The sequence below is a fragment of the Cebidichthys violaceus genome, unplaced genomic scaffold (genome assembly GCF_023349555.1).
Source record: "Cebidichthys violaceus isolate CVI_PGR_0920_01 unplaced genomic scaffold, fCebVio1.0.p SCAF_12, whole genome shotgun sequence".
NCBI lineage: Eukaryota > Metazoa > Chordata > Actinopteri > Perciformes > Stichaeidae > Cebidichthys > Cebidichthys violaceus.
The window spans coordinates 4,954,955-4,976,930 of record NW_027176285.1 but is presented as its reverse complement, the minus strand read 5'-3'; the positions used below and the strand labels follow the sequence as shown (position 1 = coordinate 4,976,930).

The following is a 21,976-nucleotide window of genomic DNA, read 5'->3' as shown; positions in this document are numbered from 1 at the left end:
CTGTGAAATTGCCATCAATTTTGGCTAAGCTTGCTTCAAGACACTGGACTGTACTGTCAGGTTGCTGTGTTTCTGCCTGCTCTTTGCTTTTGGTAGCTGTATCAATTACAGAAATTTCAGGACCAGCTAGCGCTGGAGTAGTTTTCTTGTCATCGCTGGGTTTTGATAGAACAGTTGTATCTGAAGTAGTGTCGATAACAGCTGTAACTGAAGATTTGTTGTCATCATTGGATTTTGGTGCGGCTGCTGTAGTGGGTGTTGCGGGTGGAACAGATCCTCCAAGCATAGAAGGCAAACTTTTATCAGCTATCTCATGAGGAGCTGAAGCTCCAGGTAAAATGCCACCCAGAAGAGATGTACCAGTCTGCGCTGTAGCTGTTTGAGAAGATGATCCTCCTAAAATACCTCCCAATATAGAGCTACTTTTTGAGGGTGCTGAAGTTTGGTTATCAGCCCTTCCAAACAATCCACCAAAGGACCCACTAGTCTGAGGTGCTGTTGTTGAAGCTGCTGTTCCTCCAAAAAGTCCGCCCAAAATAGACCCTGCAGTCTGAGATCCAGCAGCCTGGGGAGCAGATCCACCAAATAAGCCTCCAAGTAAGGATGCCCCTACCTGAGGGCCTGCTGTCGGAGGAGCAGATACTCCAAGCTTAGTGGGACCAACTTGAGGAGCAGCCTGGGGAGTAGACCCTCCAAATAAACCACCTAATAATGACCCACCTGTTTGAGAAGCTGGTGTTTGGGGTGAAGAGCCTCCAAACACTGCCCCTAATAGAGAACTTCCAGATTGCGAAGAGGTCTGAGGGGCAGAACCTCCGAACAGAGAGAACAAACCTGTGGCTGGTGGGTCCTTGGGGCCTGATGATACAGGGTCAGACCCTGTAGGTGAAGGACTTATCTGGCTAGCAATAGGTTTGGTGCTGGGGCCAGAAGATAATGAAAGCAAACCTTTTCCTGAACCGTCTGAAACGAATGCTGTATGTGAGGATGGAGCCTGTGGGCCTGATCCACTGATCATAGACAGAAGGCCAGAAGCTGGTGGTTCTTTAGAGGGAAGAGGGTCTTGGGGTGCACCTTCTATGCCAGTTTTCTTTTGCATAGTGACACATTCAGAATTTGGCTCCATAGACACAATATCAGTGCCTTTTATTTTGGCATCCTGTTTAGTATCTACAGTACTCCCAGTGGATAAGCTAACATTCACTTCACTCAATATTTCACTGGCAGCTGCTGCCACTGGGGCACGGCTACTGGAAACAGATGACATTTGGGAAGAACCTTGTGCTGATAGTGGCTCTTTAGTATCAGTAACAACAGCAGATGATGAATTAGGAGTTTGTTGTGAAGGTGACACAACATCATTACATACAGAGAGTATACTCTTTGCAGGTTCTTTGGGTGCTGCAGTTACTGAGGAAGTAGACGAATGTGCACTTCCACCAGCTCCTGGTGTTTGAGGAGTACTGGGGCCACTAAACATAGAAAACAAAGATTGTCTTGGACTTTCACTAGAGGTAGACAAACCACCCAATATTCCCCCAAGAACAGAGGTGGCTGGCTGCCCTTGTGCTTGTGGCTGGGTTTGTGGTTTAGATTGTGTCTGAGGTTCCCCTTGAAGTTGAGTTTGTGACTGGGGTACTCTTTGTTGATTTAATGATGTTGGTGGCTGAGGTTGTGGAGGACTGGGATCAGTAAACATTGAAAACAGTCCCTTCATTGGGCTTTCAGTTGAACCTGATGACCCAGTCAGAATTCCCCCTAGGAGAGATCCTGTTTGGGCTTGCTGCTGGTTGCTGGGACCACCAAACATTGAAAGGAACCCAGTATTTGGTGGGTCTTTTGGAGGAACAGTTCCCTGTTGTGGTACATCAGCAGCAGACTTGGTTTGAGGAGGAGGGGGAGGAGGACTTGATCCTCCAAACATAGATAATAAACTTTTACCGAGTGATTCCTGTTGAGGAGGTTGTGGAGCTGCACTTGGTGGATGTGCTTGAGTCAAGGGCCCAGTTTTAGGTGCAGCCTGTGTAAGATTTGGCCCACTAAAAATTGATAATATACTTTTACCAAGTGATTCTTCTTGTGGAGCTGTAGCTGATGCAGGCGATTGAGGTGTGGGACCAGATTGAGCAGCTGCTGTTGATCCAGCAAGCATGTCTCCAATTGAGAATCCAAACAGTCCACCAGATGGTTTACTTCCTCCTTCTTGTTTTGTCTGTTCTGTAAGTGGCATAGTTTCCGATCGGGTTGTAGCAGGGCCTGTGGAAGAACTGGGGGAAAATGATTGGGATAGACTTTTGTTTGGGGGTTGGCTCTGCATGGGCTGAGATGTACCACTTTGGTCCATTGTTCGTTGTCTCTGTATACCCTTGGGTCTAGATGTTGATGTCAGTGAGCCCTCTGTAGCACTAGGTTTCATTTGCTGTTTCTGTGGTGGAGAGGGCTCCGTGCTAAACAGGCTGCTAATTGATCCAAAGAGATTTGACACTCCTGTGGCCTCTTTATTTGTAGGAGCACTGCCTGGTAAGGAAACAGTACTGCCAGTTTTGCTCTGTTCATTTGAAGATGTCTGAGATAATTTCTGTGAATCTGGCAGAGGTTCTTCTATTCCCACTGCAGATTTCAGAAAGTTCATGAAGCCTGGCTGTTGTTCAGATGGTTTATTCACTGGTATATCAACTGGCTTACCAGCTGCAAGTTGTCCAGGTTTAATAAGAGATTCTTTTGATCCTGAAGGCACTGTGACATTGGGCTGTGTTTGTGGAGTTGCTTGTTGTGCCAAGGTAGTCTGACGTGAAAGTCTAGGTTTCTGTGAAGCTGTATGTGATTGAATTGAGGGCTGAGTCGCTTGAGCAGTTGTTTGTACTATGGGTAAAATTCTTCTCTGTGTGGTAGCTGGCCCTTGCTTTTGTTGTTTAACAAGTAAATCTGGCTGAGTCACATCAGCAGGAGATTCCTCTTTGATTATCTTTGACTTCAGACTTTGGAAACCTGATGTGAGAATGTTCTTTGAATTTTTGTCAGGAGCTTTTTCACAGGAGGATATGCTAGTTTTGGTGAACTCTGCCTGTGATGTTTTGCCCACAAAAGAAGATATGAGGGAAGAAATCTTTTTGACTTGACGATTCGGTTGTTCCTCTCCTGGAAACACTCTGTCCCGCCATTCCTTCTCTGATACATCATCTACATGCTTCACTGTAACCCCAGTGGATGAACGTCGCCGTTGGCAAGGGTGGTAACAGTTGTGAAGCTGCTGATTGGAATTTGCAGTTGGAGTAGAGTTCAGGGAAACTGCAACCTTTTGAGAAAGAAATGTCTTAATTTCCTGGTTGTTCCAATAAGGGCCGATGTGGTCTTTATTACGACAGGAAAGGTCAATAATATCTGTGCATTGGTCTTCATAGATGTAACTGTGCTGTCTTGGATCCATCCTGACTTTGTTTAATCTGTAAGACGTGAAATCTAAACCTTGTTTCCCTTGTGACTGAAATGAATTTTCAAACATTTGAGAGAACTGCTCAAGATTTAAATTCATGATCTGATTTCCTTTTCTATAGGCTGCAGACAAATCTAAGGGTCCATTAAGAAGTTGAGAATCACTGTGCTCTTGACCAGGCAGCCAAAGAAGCTCATCCTCATTGTAAAGTGGAATTTTAAAGCCACATACTGAAACCATTTCACTGTGTAGCCAAGCACTGGGAAAACCATCTAATTTCTGTGCATTTCCCCAAGACTCGCCTTCTGTGTAAACAAAGTAGCCACAGTCACCATCTTCAGCTGGCCACCACATTCCTTGCTCCAAAAGTGCAAGCCACTGCTGATACCATTCAGTGTCTTCGAGATACAGAGAGTCTTCCGTCTCAGTTTTTGGGGGACAGTTTGAATCTATTGGTCTATTCAAATTAAACTGACTCTGTTGGAGCATGCCATCAGTATGAACATTTTGTAGGACTGCATTATCCATTCCATATTGCCAGTTAGCTGAAAAAGATAAGCTTGGTGCAGTCTCCTCATAATAACCTTCGTGATATGAGACCCCATTCAAGCTGTAAGTGCTGCCATCACTAAACGAGTGCCATTTCCCAAACTTTGCATTACTTTGTTTATTAGTTAAGTTCAATGCCCCCTCCTTATTAGGTGAATATTCAAGGTTTCCCAAATCTTCGTGGCTGTTCCATAATTTCCTCCTGGGATATTGATCGTCATTCATGTGTCCCTCAAACTGATATGGTTGAATTTGCTCTTGGCAAATTACATCTTGCCATGGTGTGGAGGAGTTAAATGACTGATATGCATTTGAGGGGCTGCAGGGAAGAGCAGATGCCGGCAATGACGCACCTTCACAGCTCTGTCTATACACTTGATCCTCTCCCTGGAATTGATAATTCAGTGACTCGTTCTGAAAATGCTGCCAGAGAGCACTTTCACGGATCCACTGGTTTTCATCATAAGAGGGACTTGTTCCATAAGGGGACAACTGACCTTGGTAAAGATTATGCCCTGTTGCTCCATACAAAGATGAAGTGCTTCTGCAAATGTATGGCGGCATGGACATTGCTGAGGAAGGTGTATGGCTTTGTAAAAGGGAATGAATATTTCCTGTACTATAAGCCATTGGGTGAACAGATTGAAGTGAGTCAGAATAATATAACTGAGATAAATTACCTGTGCTAATTGAAGAGTATGGTGCCTGAGTCTGAAGAGATCTTGCAAAAGTAGCTGATGTTCTTAAGTCGAGACTCTCAGTGTCAATGGAGACAGGTGCATTGATGAAAGCATGTCTGCTCTGTCCTGGATTAAGAGAATCTCTAACAACTCTTTGACAGCTGTCCCTTCCCAAGTCTGAGGAAGCACTACACTTTAATATGCCTGAATTTAAGGGTATCTCTTGTTCTGTAATCTGACCTGGTGTTTCTACTTGTTTATGAGTACAAGAGTCCTCAGTAACATTTTTGCTAAACAGTCCAGATAAAAACCCTTGTTGGGCAGGTCGTGGAATCCTCTTCTCTTTCTCTGTATGTTCAGGTAAGGATTGCTGTGTTACATTAGTGTGTAACTGTCTTTGTAGTGGGGTCTTAATTGTAACTGCATTATTATTGGCTTTCTGATGCGGCAATTGTCCCGTCATTGTCTGGCAGGTTGTGTGGACGTTTTCAGATGATTTTGTTAGCTTGTTAAACAACCCTGAGAGCACTCCAGATTGACTTGCTGTCTCCACCTGTGTTGCAGTGGTCTGGCTGCTTGGCACTTTGATTTGTTGTTGTGTCTCATGGATGATGTTGGGCTGTTGCTGTTGAGCTATATTTTCTGAGGGGGATTTAAATAGTCCAGAAAGTAGACCACTTGCTTGAGTAGTTTTCTGTGTTGAACTATTTTGTGGTTGATTTTGGTTGGAAATTGGGATATTCCTTGCTCCTGGTTGCTCATGGCTGGATCTACTTGGCATAATTCCGTGCTGTTGAGCTGATGGCTGCTGTTGTGCATTTATGTTGTCTGCTGAAGCAAATTTAAAAAGACCAGATAAGAGACCACTTTGCTGAGATGGTGTTCGCTGGAGTGGAACCGTTTGTTGTCTTGTAAAGCCTGGTTTACTTGTCTCCTGTTGGACAACGTGTTGACCTGATGCTCTATTCCTTAGATGAGGCCCTTGGTTTGGACCTTGAGTATTCTGTTGGTTGAAACCCTGTTGATTGTGTTGAGCACTGCTTTGATGGTGCTGAACTGTTTGGCTGCTTGAAACATTCTCAGAGGATGCAAATTTAAGAAAGCCAGACAACAACCCCTTTTGCTGAGACTGCGTTTGCTGAGTTTCATCTGAAGTCTGCTGCTGACGAGAGTAATTTCCAGGGATACTCCCCTGCTTTTCAGCTTCAGGAGGCTGTGCATTTTGTGGTATATTTTCTGTGGATGAAAACTTCAATAGCCCCGAGACAAGGCCCCCCATCCGTGGTACAGAATAACTTTGTTGTGGGGGAGGTTGATTGGGAAACTGTGAGGAATTACTGCTCCTGGGTGGTTGATTGTTGTGGGAGGCTTGCTGTGGCAAATTGCCAGATAGGTCACTGGTAGAGCCAAATTTAAGAAGTCCAGATAGAAGTCCTTGTTTGGGTTGATTAGAGCCCATGGGAGAGATGTCCTCAGCTGAGCTCCCTTTGAAAAGACCTGTCAAAAAATTAGATTCAGGCTGACTGGGAGCTTGATGCTGCATTCCATGGGGGTCTGCTATCGGTTTCTGAATTGATGCGTTTTGTCCATGTGAGCCAGATGACACGTTGATGTTCTGACATTGCTGAGTACTAGTCAAATTTTGGTTTGAACCAGAGGGAGCAGAGGTAGGATTTAATAGACTGGACAACCATCCTCTCTCAGTGTTTTCCTGGGGCACACCAGGATTTGGTGTAGTTGTGGTTGTTGTTGAATCCTGATATGATTGAACAGGATTCTGTGTGATTCTGGAGGCACTAACATCTTCATTGGATGCAAACTTTAGAAAACCAGAGAGCATTCCTCCTTCTGATTTGGGATGCTGCTGAGTGGATACATTTTCAGAGGAGAGGAAAGGTAGTTTAAGCTTACTGCTCAATGATGGCTCCTCCACTGGTTTCTCTGGTCGGGGATTGTCTGTGGTTCTAAACACTGGATAAACTGCCACAGGTGGAGCTCCCTGAGGTGGAATGGGGACAGTGTGTGTGATCAACGAACCAAATGACTTCTTGAAAGGGCTAAAGAATCCAGTGTTTGCTGATTGCGTTTGACCAGTCGGCCTTGCCTGCACATTTTCTTTGTTGTAAATCATCGGATTTTCTCTGCCATACAAATTTTTATTTGGTTTTTGCTCCAAATATTTCTCTTGCGAGGAACTTGTTAATGTTTCCGATTTTGTATTTCCCTCTTCTCTCACTGACTGTTTACCTTGACGAACACATTTCTCATCCCATTGTGTATGGCCTTGAGAATATGTGGACTCTGATGCCTGTTCAGCTGAGTTCTCATTATCCCCTGCTGAAAAAAGCTTTAAAGGATTCAATTTCCCCAAGACTGAGTTTACTGGAGCACTTTGAGGTCTTGTTACAAACTTCTGTTCTTCTTTTGTACTTGTTTGAGTCTGACTCCTTGTTGGAGCTTTTGTTTCTTGACCTTGCTTCTTGGCTTCATGTGGTGGCTGAGTAGACGAATAACTGAATGATTTGTCATGACTTTCTACTGGAGATACAACAGCTACAGGAGCTGAGCTATTTGATTTTGGAATAAAGGACAACAGTTTTGTTAGTCCAGATTGGTTGGAAGGTTGTGCAGGTGATGCTTGTGGAGACGGGACAGGCTGTTTGGATCCACCTCCAACTCTGTCAGTGAGAGAACTAAATAATGAGCTCATAGCACTTTTTACTCCAGAAATACCCTGATCAGAAGGGGTGTTTGATTGGGTCTCTACTCTAGGATCCTTTGCTGAACTATTTTGGTCCTCTCCAAAAGAATCGGTTCTATAGCTACCCAGAGATGATAGCCTTGATTTGCTTGATTTAGGAAGGGAACCATACCTGCTAATTTCCTCCTCTTTTTCAGCAAGGTATTCAGAAACTGTTTCAACTAGACACTGAAGCTCATCCATTGGGTCTACATATTCATCACTTGGTTCCTCTACAGGAGAAAGCATTGCCTCTGGAGCCCATCCTCCAAGTTTAGCTTTCCCACACTTCTTCTCTCGAGGGCCCTGACAATTTTCTATGTGACAGGAGTAAGAATACCTGTCTCTGTAATGCCTTCCGTTATCTGGGTGAAAGTCTTCCCCTATGAAGGCAATGTCATCAATGTCCTCCTCTGCTCCAACGGGGTAGTGCAGATCCTCAGAGTTCTCGAAATCAAAATCAAACCTCGCCCTCATTCTAGCATCTTGCTCTTTTTTGTATGCCACATAATTCTCCAAAGTGTTGTCCAGCTCATTTTTCGCCCACATCCGTGTCTTGTAGAGAAGCCCATTCTGGTGTGGCCTAAGGCATGGTGTAATACGCTCCTCTTCTTCCTGCATCTCAACTACCTGCCGCATAAACAGCTCCCCTCTCTTCTCACGGAGCAGTGCAAGGTCAGAAGGAAAAGCCTCTTCCCTCATTTTGTCTGCCTCTGTACTGAGCAATCCCCCTGGGTCCCTTATCTTTTTCTTTCGCCGCCGATCAATAGTGTCATAGCCTTCAGGGTAGGTGGGGAGAAAACCACTGTGTTGTGAATTCAGACGGCTAGAGGTATGCGATGGCTCGGGGTAGGGTTTCCCCATTCGAAGGATAACGTTGTCTTCCCGATCATCCAGGAAGTCACTCAGCTGGGGCTTGCCATGCCCTTTGTATTTTTTTTCCCAATCTTCGACCCCCATGCCAGAATCTACAGGTATAATTCTGACCCTTCCTTTCTGGTTTAATGATCTAATTTAGGTTAAAGAATGAATTTAACAAAAGGGTGGGAAAGGATACAGGGACAGAAAAGAAGAAGCAAACAAACAAAGAAGAAAAAATGCAAACAAAAGTTAAGCTGAATGATAAATGAAGCAGAATGATAAAAATAAATTCAAGGTGAGAAACACTTCATGCAAATGTATAGACACAATTCATCTTAGTTATCAATTTTGCAATAACATTACAACGTTCTTAACATAGACTGCAGGCTAAATAATATGTAGCAGTAATTTTATGAGGTTTTAAGACACCGTCATTTCATCAGAAAGCAAAGCTAGACGGAAAAATTGCAACAAAAAAAGGAAAAGAAAAGCAGAATCTGCCTAACAAATACCGTTTTACACATTGTTGTGTGCTTGGGTAAAATGTAAGTATGTCATAAAAATGTAATAAAACTGTATGCGTATGCAAGTGCGTGAGTGTTTGTGTGTCCCTATGTTTGCATGTGCCTCTGTGAGTTTAGAGCTTTGTAAATCCCTACAGCAACAGTCATGCTTATCAGCGCTTCAACACTCCGTGGTCATGAGAAATGCATGCTACAGTAAATCACCACCATATGGCGTTTTCAATCACCAAAGAAATGTGTGTGTGTGTGTGTGTGTGTCACCGACCCACTCCCTCTAGAGGGATAATCAGTGATATGGCCAAACCAAGTTCGAAGCCTTTCTAACTACCGAACGTCAACCAACACAACAGACCCTCAAGACAAAAAGAAAGAGCTTTCCTTGGCTGTAATCCCATTTTTTTTTTTTCTGATGTAGAATTATCCGGATCAACTTCCTATCAGTCCACACAGGCAGATTTGCAGCAGTCTCACTGGTACACATGTATTCTGTGACAATCCATGAAAGCGCAAAAGTAGATTCCATGCACTGAGACCATTTGTCTTATTGGCCAAAATTGGCCTCAAAATAGCTGTGTAGTAACGATGTATTATTATTTCTACAGCAATAGTGTTACTAATATTGTCTTTTCCTGTCTTTGCCTCTGTATTTAAAAAGAAAATTATTTTTTCATTAACTATAAATAATCTTTCATAACTGTCACCGCACACGTGTGGACATCTCAACTACATTCTGACTTCAGTCATACAAAACAAACAGTCTAACATGCTTAACATGTCCAAGTGAGTGGACGAATACAATAATGAATGAATGCACTCCAGCACTGAGGCTGGAAACAGGATGTGACAAAGCCCTATTCGCCGCGACAGAACAGACCCCTCCTGGTCAGTTAAATTCTTAGTCATGCAAACTATCAGAGACATAAAATGTAAGAAGCATGAGAATTAAAATAACTTCTCCTGCCACTGTGAATCTGAGAGTTGTGTCTGTGATGTGTATATCCTATAGAGCGAGATATAAAATACTGTGTGAACTAACTGACATATTTGATTAACAAGTGGTCATTGGCTGTCTTCTTTCGCACTTTCGATATTGCGACTCTGTGTACCTGGTTCCCCTCTGGTCCCTGTAGTCCAGGTCTAAACTGTGGACCGAGTCTGTGCAGGAGTCCGGGTGGTGGTGCTGCTGCTGCCGAGGCCCCATGGGATACTGGTGCATGGAGGAGTTGGGCTGAGCCGTTGTGTGGTAACGCGGGGGCAGACTGTTACTCGTCTCGCTGCGGTAGTCGCTGTCCCGGTCGTCCACGGCGCTGTCCTGGTCATCCAGAGCTGCAACACGCAGACAGGGTGCGCTAAATATACGAGTCCTTCCTGACACTTAAATATGCTTCATGTGACATTTAAATAATCGTTGCTAAGCGTTAACCCGTGTTAAAAGCTGAAGATGCATCCTACTTAAAATCTGGCAATATAACAAAACCGTTAGGAGCTGAAGAAATAAACAGACTGGGGTCAGCAGATGCCAGGTTCATGGGGGGGTTCAGAGGTGCACCTTTATAGCCCCTCATGGGTGCAAGCTCTCCTGCTTAATGGAAGACGTTGAGCTGCTGTTAATCTGCGTTTTCCTGTAGATGCTGTTGCTGTACCATCAATAATTCACAGATATAGCTTCAGTTATGTATAATTTGGTGCTCTGTTTTTCTACAAGAAAGATAGGGAATAAATGTTTTCATCAAATGCAGTTCAAACTCAAGAATGGCTTCATAGAAATCGGATGTGGCAAAACAGTTCAGACTAGCAGTTCGGGAGGAGCGCGTGTAGAAATCTAATCTGCATGTTTTACCATGACTTTTAAGAAAAGGCCACTTTGTGTTTGACAGTGTTTATATTGTGCCACACATACGTTACACTCGTGTCGCTCATAAGAAGCGCACTGACACACACACACACACACACACACACACACACACACACACACACACACACACACACACACTTTTGAAAGTGACCGTGCCGACCCTAACAATTGCCCTGAGAAAACTTCTTTCAGGAGCCGGTTTGCCGCGTGCTGGAGGGGACAGCAGAGTTTATCTTCTCAAAGCGATAAAGTGAGAGGGCCAAGGATGAACTGATTCTGTTGATATGTCTCCGGAGGACAACAAAATGTCAAGGTGATGTGCAGCATGAGTACAGTTTAGCAAAGACTGCTCACCCATCAGTCTGGTGACGCAACTGCAACTTTCACCCCCTAATATTTGATAAGGGCTCCTGTTGTTAAGCAGAGTTTTAGAAATATTTCTGCAGGTATTTTTTCTTAGTACGTTTTCTTGGGCGCGTGCTAAACCAATGATTTAAGGATAAAGTATATATTTGAAATGAGATTTATATGACATCAGCACAGAGCGTAAAGAGGAAAACGGCAAAAGCAGGGATTGGAAGTGAACGAAAAGGCAAAAGAGGATTAAGGGAATCATTGAGGAAAATCAAGTGTTAGAGTGAAATAATGAAAACAGAATGCTTGGAAACCTTATCGAGTACATGTTATTGGGGAATACGGTGAAAGTGGGACATGCAGAGGGCACTGAGGATTGGCCAGGGAGAGAGAATGCCATCAAAGTTTTGTGTTACATACTCAGTGGGTCAGCCCATCCGAAATAGTTGCCTGGTGGAAGTGCAGACGTTACAGAGTGAGAGGTACAGTCAGAGGATGCAGGGGTTGTGAAAACAAAGAAAAGAGTCCCTGTGTCGTCATAGTGGGAGGATGAGGGAAGCCCAACAGTGACAATGTTTATCATGCATATGGGCTCTCGATTGTGTTTGTTAATATAAAACATCGACTGTGTCTAGTTTTTAACTCTGAGTAAGAGTGTTCAACTGTCACAACATCAGGCAGCCCAACAGGGTTTAAGTAAGAGAAGAGGAAATAATATCAAAGCCTGAGAGCAGGAATGGTGGAGAGCCGGCTCCCTCTAGAGGCCGAGAGGAGAGTGGGCGGGCACACTCACAGCACTGGGAGGCCGCAAATGGCAGCGGGTGACTCTGAACGTCCTCCTGAAGAGAGTACTACAGAGGAGACAAACGGCAGGCGTCAAGCAAGTAGCAAACAGGAACATACAAGCACGTCCTTTTTGACAAAAGATAACTGGTTGAGTTGATCTGCTCACTTCACTGGGAAATGGAAACATTCAAACCAGCGACACGTACGGTGTATTTATCGGTAGTAAAACGTTGTTGAATTGCACTTCACCTCATCGTGGATTCCCATGGTATTGATGCGTTCCAGCTTGCCCGTCCAGTACTGTGCCTCGTCATCTGGGATGTCTGGTACAGAAATATGTATGACACAGCAAATAAACATGTATGTAAAGCTGTGTTTGAAGTCTCGGGGGGGGGGGGGGGAGAAAATAGTTAAGTAGCAATGGCCACAAAAGTGTTAAGGGACGAGGACCGGAAACATCGGACACATTTTTCAGCACAGCGACAGAGAACCGATGTCCAAAGACGCGACAGGTGAGACTTGACTCAAGAAATCCAAAGAAATTTAAACAGATATTACAAGCGAGTTTATAACACAAAAAATAATATATATATATATATATATATATATATATATATATATATATATATATATACCAAACTCCAAGACTTTTAAAAACAATGTATTCATCTATTTTTTAACATTATAATGATAAATGCTACTAATATTACTACTACTACCACTAATAATATTAATAATAATACAATTTATAATAATCATAATAATAATAACGTCATCTCATTATTGTTATTTATTTAGTTTTATTTGTAATTATTTTACTTACTTATTTTATATATTATTACTTGTTTTATTTTCTCTATCATATATCTATTGTAGTTACGGTCTGATGTTTGAAACATGACCTGCCACTGTTAGAGTATATACATTGTACAACACGTTTTGGTTGAAAGATTTTTTTGGGCAATAAAGAAAATCAAGTGTACATCCAAGCGCAGGGCGGGAGTGTGTGTTTTTTGGGGGTTTTCCTAATGGTTTCCCTCTGAACCCAACCTCTCCAACCATAACTGAGAGTAGAGTACTGTTGTGCTTTCAAAGAAAGCTTTTAAAACCACATGAAACTGTGTCTCTCTTTTTGATGAATTCATGGGCAGAGCTTCCAGGACCACATGGGCAGTCGCCAGAGGAGACAAATTGAACAATGAGTCTTTTCTGTGAGAGTTTTCCTCTGGAAAGGAGGATCTGCACAGCATAAAAGCATTTTTTTTAAATTCATTTATTTTTTTTAAATCAAACTTCATCTACTCAGTTATGGACTACATTCAATTATAAATCAACCAGGACTGATGTTTTTACATCAGGCCTGGTTGATTTATAATTTCTATTGGACAGAAAACAGTGGAAATGTGCTTTGAGTACTTCAGTCCTGAGTCGTTCTGTGTATGAGCTTCAGGTTTTTAGGATTGTGTGCATGGTTGAGATTGTGCTTCATACTTGTCTGTGTGGTACAGTTTTGTTTTCTTCATTTTCATGTTCAAATTGTCATTAAAACTGTATCATGTGGAAAAGGCTTTTCATCATTTGTCATTTGTAGTTGTGTCTGGCAAACATTTGCTGCTAAGCTAAACCAAGTCCTATATGAATAAATACAAAATAAAATGAGGTATCAGATCAGGTGCTCTGACCAGTCCCACTTTTCAGGGCGGTTTTGCACTGCAGACAGATGCACATTAAAAGGCCACGCGCACAAAGGCTGGGGCTTCAAAGACACACCGGACCACAGCTTTAATGAATGGCTCTGGTTTCACAGAGAGTCGCGATGAACTCCTGCTGCCTTGAAAGGCCTCCTCTTAAAACGGAAAACACAGCAGCCCTGCTTCGGCTTTGATGCCTTTTGATCGCAATGTTTGAGCCCGATGCGAAGCGCCGATAACAGAGACGCTGCGGCCGGAACTGTGGTCGAAACGCACAGAGAGCAGGAGGAGATCTCGCAGAGCATTGAATGGTCTTCTGGGAAACGGTAAAATCTAATTAAATCCATTTTTTTTATTGTTAGATTAATTCATTTCTAGGGTCCAGCATGCTGTCTGAAAATCGAACGAGGTGTAGCGAGTACGTTGTGACTGCCACCATGGAAAACAGTGGAACATCTAGCAGCTGAAGAGTGAGATATTTTTGATTATAGTTGATGGAGACCTAATAAGAGCCATAAGGTGAATGAAAATCGGACTTATTATATGGAGTCATATGGACTTATATTAATCATACAGATGGAAACACAACTCCAAAATTAGATCCAAATCTTTCATCAATTAATTCAAATTCATAGTTTAGAAAAATGTTAAAAAAAAGAACATCTGTTTCCACTTAAACTTTGGTAAGTACGGTGCGGAACTGCCACCGCTTCCCTGAGCTCCTGCTGTTCATAGTGAATGCACAAATTCTCTTCAGACACAATACCAACATGGCAGCACGCGCCAATACAATAGTTTGTTCCCAAAAGAACGAAGTCTCCTCACCGAGCTCAAGCTAAACTCTGTTCGCTTCAAAGTTTGTCTAAAGTCTGCGGCAACTAAAAGCAGCAGCACGACTCATTTATTCCTGCAACAGTCGCTGTAATCTGGAACTACTGTATTTTCAAGAGGCATCGTTTATTCATTTAAAAATGTTTTATGAACTTGTATGAATCAAATCAATTAAATTAAATCTGAGATTTTACTTTTAGGCCGTATTGCCCAGCCCTCCTCATGTTTATGGATGTTTAAAAAGGTAATTGTTACAAATGTCTGTGAGCTTCCTCTTGTCCCAAGTGGCAGAAAAACCACCCAAAAAACAATCAATGAAGCTTTAGTTGTATACAAATGTTGCTGTGGATCATTATTTTATGATCCACAGCATTATTATTATTATTATTAGATTATTTAAAAAAAGAAGTAAATATATATAAAAAATATATACTATATAAAATTATTCTTAATGGTTCCTTAATCCTGTTGGCCACAATGGAACAACCTGGCAAAGACCAAATGATATTACTGAAGCTAAGTTAATAAAGGGAGATCTGCCATTGATGAATCAGTGCCCTCAATTTAAAAAGAACAGAAAGTCCTAATCCCCAGTGGAACCAGATAGAGGACATTACACAGTAAGACGAATATCTAAGATCGCCATTTAGCTGTTCAACTCAAGTGTCCTCCTTCACATCACCCAATGAGATAATGTTATTTTCTTAAGTAAAAACTGTGACCTCGTACTCGACTCGTGCACGTTGTTGTCCGTGTGGTCCTTTTGTTTCTTTGCTTGAGTTGAGGGGATGCTTGGATAAGACTACGGGACGCCGGGTTACAAGACGTCATCAATGAGTTAGACAGCGCTCCAGGCTGGGTAGCTTCTCCCGGCGTAGCGTCGTGAAGCGGCCACTGACATTTCGGCAGGAAAAACACGCATGGCCTTTGTGTAACTCCGTGGATCAAGGTTTTGATTCGCCCCGAGGGAACCGGAATCACTAATGCCCCCCCCCCTCTACATCGTACACTGTTGTCGTGAGCAGGTACTTGAGGTGACAGCTCGCAGGGGGAGGTCTTACGTAAACAACTGAACTTTTCAAAAGTGTGGTTCGCTCGTTGGGAGATTCGCAGCTAAAACACAGAGAAAGTGAAATAAATAACAGATTGGCAACTCTTGATGTCTCACCAAAAGGCAGCTCGAAGCGCGTGTCCAGCAGGACGCGGTGGGGCGTCGGGTTCTTGGTGCCGTAGATCTCGTCCGCCTTCATCAGGACCTCCGCGTCCAGAAAGATCCAGTCACCCGAGCCCTCCTGCAATTGAGACAGGTGTCTTTTTTGCGTTGGTTTATTCGGTAGGGACAGTGCACGTTATTAACACATCACTGTAAATGCGCCAGAAAAACTGAATATAAGTTACAAACAAATTCATTGTTTATCCTTTATAAGTATGCAGAAACTATAATAAAAGAAGAGGGAATTAATCGGTTAATATAAGTGGAAACATCATTCAGGATACCCTTATACTAAATTCCTAAAAGTACGAAGACATGCAACACAGAGGTTAAAAAAACAACACATTCAAAGCAAATAAATGAGGGATTATTATGCAAACAGAAACATAGACTAAAGACAAAATTATGCTGCATTGTTAGACACAAAAGTGGACCTTCTATTTGTCCAATACTCTACATACTCTATACCATTATTATCATTTCCAAGAGTAATATATCTAATATCTTTCAGCTTTTGTATTATTTCTAAGCTAATTAACACTGAGGCCACATTGAACCTGAGTGTCTATGGAGGTAAAATATCTTTTCACAAATGAGAAACATAATGATGCCAGCAGGGAAATGGTAAAAAAAAAAAAAAAAACTCCACTGTTTTGTAAAAAAAGATTCTTCCTACTGCATGTGTTGCTTTTCTGCTGACTGTGTGAATCGTGTGTGGGTGCGTGATCTGACCTCCTCTGATTGTTGGATGCCCTTCAGAGGCATCCAAGCCGTCCCCACCATGGTGTCCCAGATGAGGCCTTTGTTCCACACCTCGACGATGAGGCCGAGGTCCAGCTGGTTGATCTCGCTGAGGGGAAAATAGGGGATGGTATTCATGTATCAAGTAATGTCAAGCTTCCATAAAAAAAAAAAAAAAAAAAGCCCTCTCTCATAAACAGCGTGGGAAATGTGAGTGGATAAAAGAGCGGAACAATGACTGCGTGGTTTGAGGCTTTGTTATCAGAATTATTTTTTTAAAAAGCGAGAAAATGTTCCAATATGTCACTCGACTCGCACTCGAATGTCTCCATAATTAGTGGCGGACCCTACCAGCGGCTCATAACAAAGGCTACCTCCTCTTTTTGTTGTGTAATAGCTGTCATAATACATTCAGGCCTCGTTTTGTGTCATTCAGCGTGCTATTCAAAGGGCTCAAAAACAGCTTGATGACAGCAACAAAATGGCATATCAATTTTTGAAAGGAGCCGCTTGACAAGGGCATTTGCATTTTCTCATCTGTGGCAGTTCACAACTATCGACGGGCCGAACAAAAGGAAGATGAGAGAAAAGATAATCAAAGACGGCAGCTAATTGAGAGGACTGCGGGGGGGTAATCCAGGTGCAGAACTATACAGCAGGCTTTCTAAATGCTCATTCAAAATGCCACAGAATAAACTAGAAAGGTGCAGATCTCCGCCAGGTGTGTTTGCAACCACCACTGCTATATTTAATCAATGCAACCCACAGTTGTCAAACCCACTCGGAAACAAGCGGTGATGTCTAAATGCTACTGACAATCTTGCCAAACAGAATGACCACGCGGTCAGCGGCCGTACTCAGCAGTATGTTAGCCCCACACGTCGCCAAAAATAACAATAGCAGTGTCCGAGAGGTACTCGGCAGTGTGTGTACTGGTAGATCCGTTAGCTGTTAGCCAAGCACACCGCCCAAAACAATAACAGTGTGCAAACTTTTTCCCCCCATGGTGTCTCCATCAGCAGAGCAGCGGCTGGGGGTCGGCGATGCACTCAGCTGTCTCGATAGTGGCGGAACCTACCGGACGGAGGCCGGTTAAGACTGGGTTTTTAATTTATTTCCGGAGATTTGGATGATAGCACTCGTGTCTGTGTGATAGATATGTAGCGGCATCCAGTTAGCTTAGCTTAACACTAGGAACAGGGAGAAAACAGCTAGCTTCACTCAGTCCAAAGATAAAACATCTGCAATACAGCAACGCTACATCTATGGACTGTATATGCGATGTGGACGTATTCGTCACCCATTGGGTTGTGGACTGCGGTTTTGAAGCCTCCAGGTCGGCATTTTGGGCTTTGATTTTCAGAACCAGAGGTTACTGAGCCGGAAATGATATCTGGTTTGCCGTCTGCCATGTGAATGCAGCGTCAGCAAGTTAGCTGCTGAGGTTCACGGTTTGGAAATTTGGAGTTCCTTTTAATAGATCTTATGGTGCAACAGGTGGTACTGACAATTCGCCGGAAACGCCGATGAATGGTTATGTTTTTATGTTTGGTAACACCTCGCTGACACATCATTAATGGGACAGTAGAAGGATTGAAGGTCTGGAAAAACAAACAGCGTTGCAATGAGGGAGTTCACAAAAGACAAACAATGACACACACACGCAATGACGCGCTGGCTCCCCCGTCGCCATAGATACCTTTCACGGGGAAAGTTAAATGAGGAAATTAAACAAATGAATTACTGGGAGGAAATGAACGGCAGCTGTTTAACACGATACTCAAAGATTGAAAAACAAGACACCTCTCATGTAGCTCTGAGCAGTAGGTAGGAACTAGGGTGGGGAAATTTCACAAAAGTACCTAAAACACTCTCAGAGCAATAAGAAGCCATGTGGGGATGATTTTATGAATATACCAAGTTGAACACGCCGATTGTTTAAATATACAGTCCAGCATCACGTGCAGGGTTGCGAGTGTTTTATGTCCGTGTGTAGCATTTTCTTAGTTGACAGTGAACTTTGCATTTATTTATGACCCCCACCGTGTGCATGTTTATTAACTTACAACATGAAATCCTGTTCCCAGCAGGGCTGGTCGCCCCGCACCGTGATGGTTGTGCTTTTGACATTCTGCACCTTCAGCGTCACGTAGGTGTTGAACTTGTCTGAAGCGAAAGAGGAAAAAAAAGGGAGATTGCAGTTTAAACTGGGAACATGTAGAGGGGCGGCATTAGAGAGTGTATAGTGAGAGTGTATAGTGTGTGTGTGTGTGTGTGTGTGTGTGTGTGTGTGTGTGTGTGACTATAAGAACAGACATATGAGTGGATGAGCAGTAGAGAAGATTCAGATTAGTTAGTACAGCGTGAACATATCTGCAGGAACATTATACATCCAGAGCCAAAACACATTCAAGCAATACTTAGTAATACTAACCATGCCAGTTCTACTTTGGCTTTGTGTGGTAGAAAAAGATATCAGGAGCTCTAGTGAGAGTGAAAGCAGATAAATCCCCCCCCCCCCCCCCCCCCCCCCCCCCCCCCCCCCCACACACACACACACACACACACACACACACACACACACACACACACACACACACACACACACACACACACACACACACACTATGTCAAGCCAGGCCGGGCCAGCAAACTGACCCCATTAATCTCCAAAGAGAGCCAGCCCCATGCAGCGGATACAAGTACAGGATCCCACTGCCTGTTATGACTCTGCTGCACTGTGGATCTCAGCCTCTCCTGAACTCTTAATAACTGCCCACTAGACACACACGTCTCAGAGGCAGGAGGTCCGCTGGTGATGCAACGGAGTGGAAGTCACTCCTGACCTCTTACTGCTGCAGGAAAAGGTCTCCGTCAGCCCCGATACGATCAAGGCTGAACAAGGGAAATTCAGTTGGGTGAAAAGGTGACAGCCTTCACAAACAGAGTAGTAAATGAACTCCGTTGGCTTTCTTTTTTCTTTCTTTTTTCAACTGGCACTGACAAGACAACTTCCCCGCCCGGTGATCTCCATCAGCCTCCTCTCAGCTGGTCAGCGGCGCTGCAAAACAATCGTGTGCGCCAGCTGTCGGGCCCCTGGGCGGGGTGATGGCTGAGGGGAGAGGGGGGGGGGGGGATTAGACGGCCGGTGACACAGCCGCCACTGTTTCATTTCCCTCAGGGCGAGGGAGCGTCGACATGTGCCTGCCTATATGCTCCGTTTCGCTCCGGTAGATAACCGACCTCACCGCGCTGCCGGTGGTCCTCCCTGCAACCCCCCCCCCCCCCCGATTCGAGCAGCATAAACCCCTACCTGGAGCACAGGAGCATGCAGCTGGAGGAAAACGGGTTAGATTGAAATGCTGATCTTGATTACGGGTCGTACGGCCGACTGGGATGGGCAGTATGGATCAAATCTCCCATCACATTATATGTAACTTCATACAGTGATATATATATCATCATGGTTTGAAATTTGTACATGGAGGAAATAACCAGAAAGGGATGTTTTTACCGAATCAACTGAACTAAATACGTGGCAAATCAGGACAACGTAGTGCTCCTCACTGATCTGCAAGTGTCCTTTATTAACAGAAAGTTTACTGACACAGAGGGCAGAAACAAAACCCGGGAATGTCACGAAACCGGAACACCCCCCCCCCCCATTCCAGTGAATGAGGATTTGAACCTTCTCAGCCTCGACTAACACGATACTCATACCACCTGCCCAGGTAAGCATAGGGTCATCACACAGAACACAACGGTAACCTGAGATCTCTAAGTTCCTGCTGACGACTCCATCGCTCTAAGGGCCGTATCCATACCGCACAAGCACAGAGACTATCAGAGAATGAGCTTTACTGCACAACACAACTACACCCGCCTGTCTTCCTGCATCTTAACAGCGCCTGCTAAGAGCACATGATGAGGCAAAACACTCTACCTGATTGAGGCAGAACAACGACGTAAATCCAACAAACCCATAAGTCAAACTAAACAAGCTTGTGTCACTCATACACCTTAATAGACGATGTATCAAATAAACTGAAACGCTGGATTTAAATGAATAAGTAAGCAGGCATGACACACTGTGAATGTTGTGGAAGAGGGCAGCCTAACAGACCCAGAGGTGTCAAAAGAGACAGATTACTTAAAGTCTCCACACTGCTATCAACGAGGGTAGCTTAATAACAGAAAAGCTTCTCGTTCTAGAACACAATTTAAGAAATTACAGCCTCCAAAATGTTCCCTCAATAGGTCTCATTTCAACATTATAAAAGAACATTTTTGCCTTAATGATCAGTCGGATTTATTGGAAGGTATTGTATGAATGAACCGCTGACTGAGAAGCTGGTAAGGGCGGCAGTGGCTCAGGAGACGGAACGGGACCTCGATCCCCGGCCTCCTCCTTTCCGCATGTCCAAGTGTCCCCATGTTGCTTAGGGCGGGTTAAATGCTGCGGCCAATTCCCATCTCTGTTCCTGTCTGCATGATGTTAAGAAGAGAGTATACCAGCCCTTCTTTCTTGTTGTTTTCAATGATCACACACACACACACACACACACACACACACACACACACACACACACACACACACACACACACACACACACACACACACACACACACACACACACACACACACACACACACACTTTGGTCTATGGGAAATCAAAGCAAGACATCAGCTGTTCCTTTGACCGATCACCTGACCACACTAAACAAAGATTTTTTTTCCCCCTGGTTACCCCGGTGACGTGTTGAAACATTTACTCTGCACATAGCCTTTAACACAGCAGCCAGATAAGTAGACGCAACTCTCGACACAATGACACAATAACCAATTGACACAGGTGGATTCTTAGGACGGTCAGCTGACACGCAACATAAATAAAGATTCAACTAGGCCCCAAAACAAACACAAAGGTGGACTGAAAAGCTTTGTCTGGCGTCCCTCCTACAAGCACCCTGAGTGACAGGAGACAGACCCTATTAGTGTCTCATAGGGACAAAACACAGGCTTTATTACAAAGGAGCCTGGGGGATGCTCAAACCCTTTTTCCCCTTAATTAGATAGTCCGTGCCTTGTGCCACATTTGGGCCGGCTCCCATGATTAGAGAAGATGAGATAAAGGAAGAGGATGTATGGATTAGATAAGAGCCACTTAGTGGCTGTGGGACGTTTTCCAGCAGGTGCTGCCCACAACGTGGCTGATACGATCTGCACTGTTGAGGAGAAAGCCGCAATAACTGCCCGGAATAAAAACACGCACTAAGTATATGCCTGCATATGCCTGACGTATTGATCTGTCCGGCAAAAACATGACATTAACCCTCTGAATCCCAAAAACCCGTCCCGTGGGATGGAAAAGCATGTTTTCTGTTAACCGTTTATCACAGCCAGAAGCTGTAAAAACTGTCACAATCGTCCGATTTGTATCTTTCCGAGCATCCTCAAACACATCATGTGTGACGAACTTGTCGGTCAGAAAACGTGACCGAAACAAAGCTTAAAATTGTGATATTTCATAAAAAAAAACACTGTCTCATTTAAATTCTCACCCCGAATAAACCTTTTGCTTTAACCAGATCCTGTACAAAACATCAGCTCCTCAGCGCTACCAGGAAGACATGATTTATTTGCCAGAGACCAACGGTCACGTGACAACAGTTCTGTGAAACTTGGACTGAACTGCAGGCTGCTGAACACAGAGCAGA

At 43.8% G+C, this 21,976-nt stretch overlaps 1 protein-coding gene across 2 annotated transcripts in view; it reads right to left on the bottom strand.

Moving 5' to 3' along the window:
- LOC137868924 (protein unc-13 homolog B-like) overlaps positions 1-21,976 on the bottom strand; it is a 62,996-nt gene that overhangs the window by 30,903 nt on the left and 10,117 nt on the right. For both annotated transcript variants that reach the window (XM_068705963.1, XM_068705964.1), the window contains exons 3-8: positions 18,325-18,424; positions 16,250-16,367; positions 15,473-15,596; positions 12,032-12,105; positions 11,790-11,847; positions 9,894-10,113 (exon numbers count right to left, since the gene is read on the bottom strand). In XM_068705963.1, the coding sequence (XP_068562064.1) occupies positions 9,894-10,113; positions 11,790-11,847; positions 12,032-12,105; positions 15,473-15,596; positions 16,250-16,367; positions 18,325-18,424 (694 nt within the window). The remainder of the gene's footprint in view (positions 1-9,893; positions 10,114-11,789; positions 11,848-12,031; positions 12,106-15,472; positions 15,597-16,249; positions 16,368-18,324; positions 18,425-21,976) is intronic.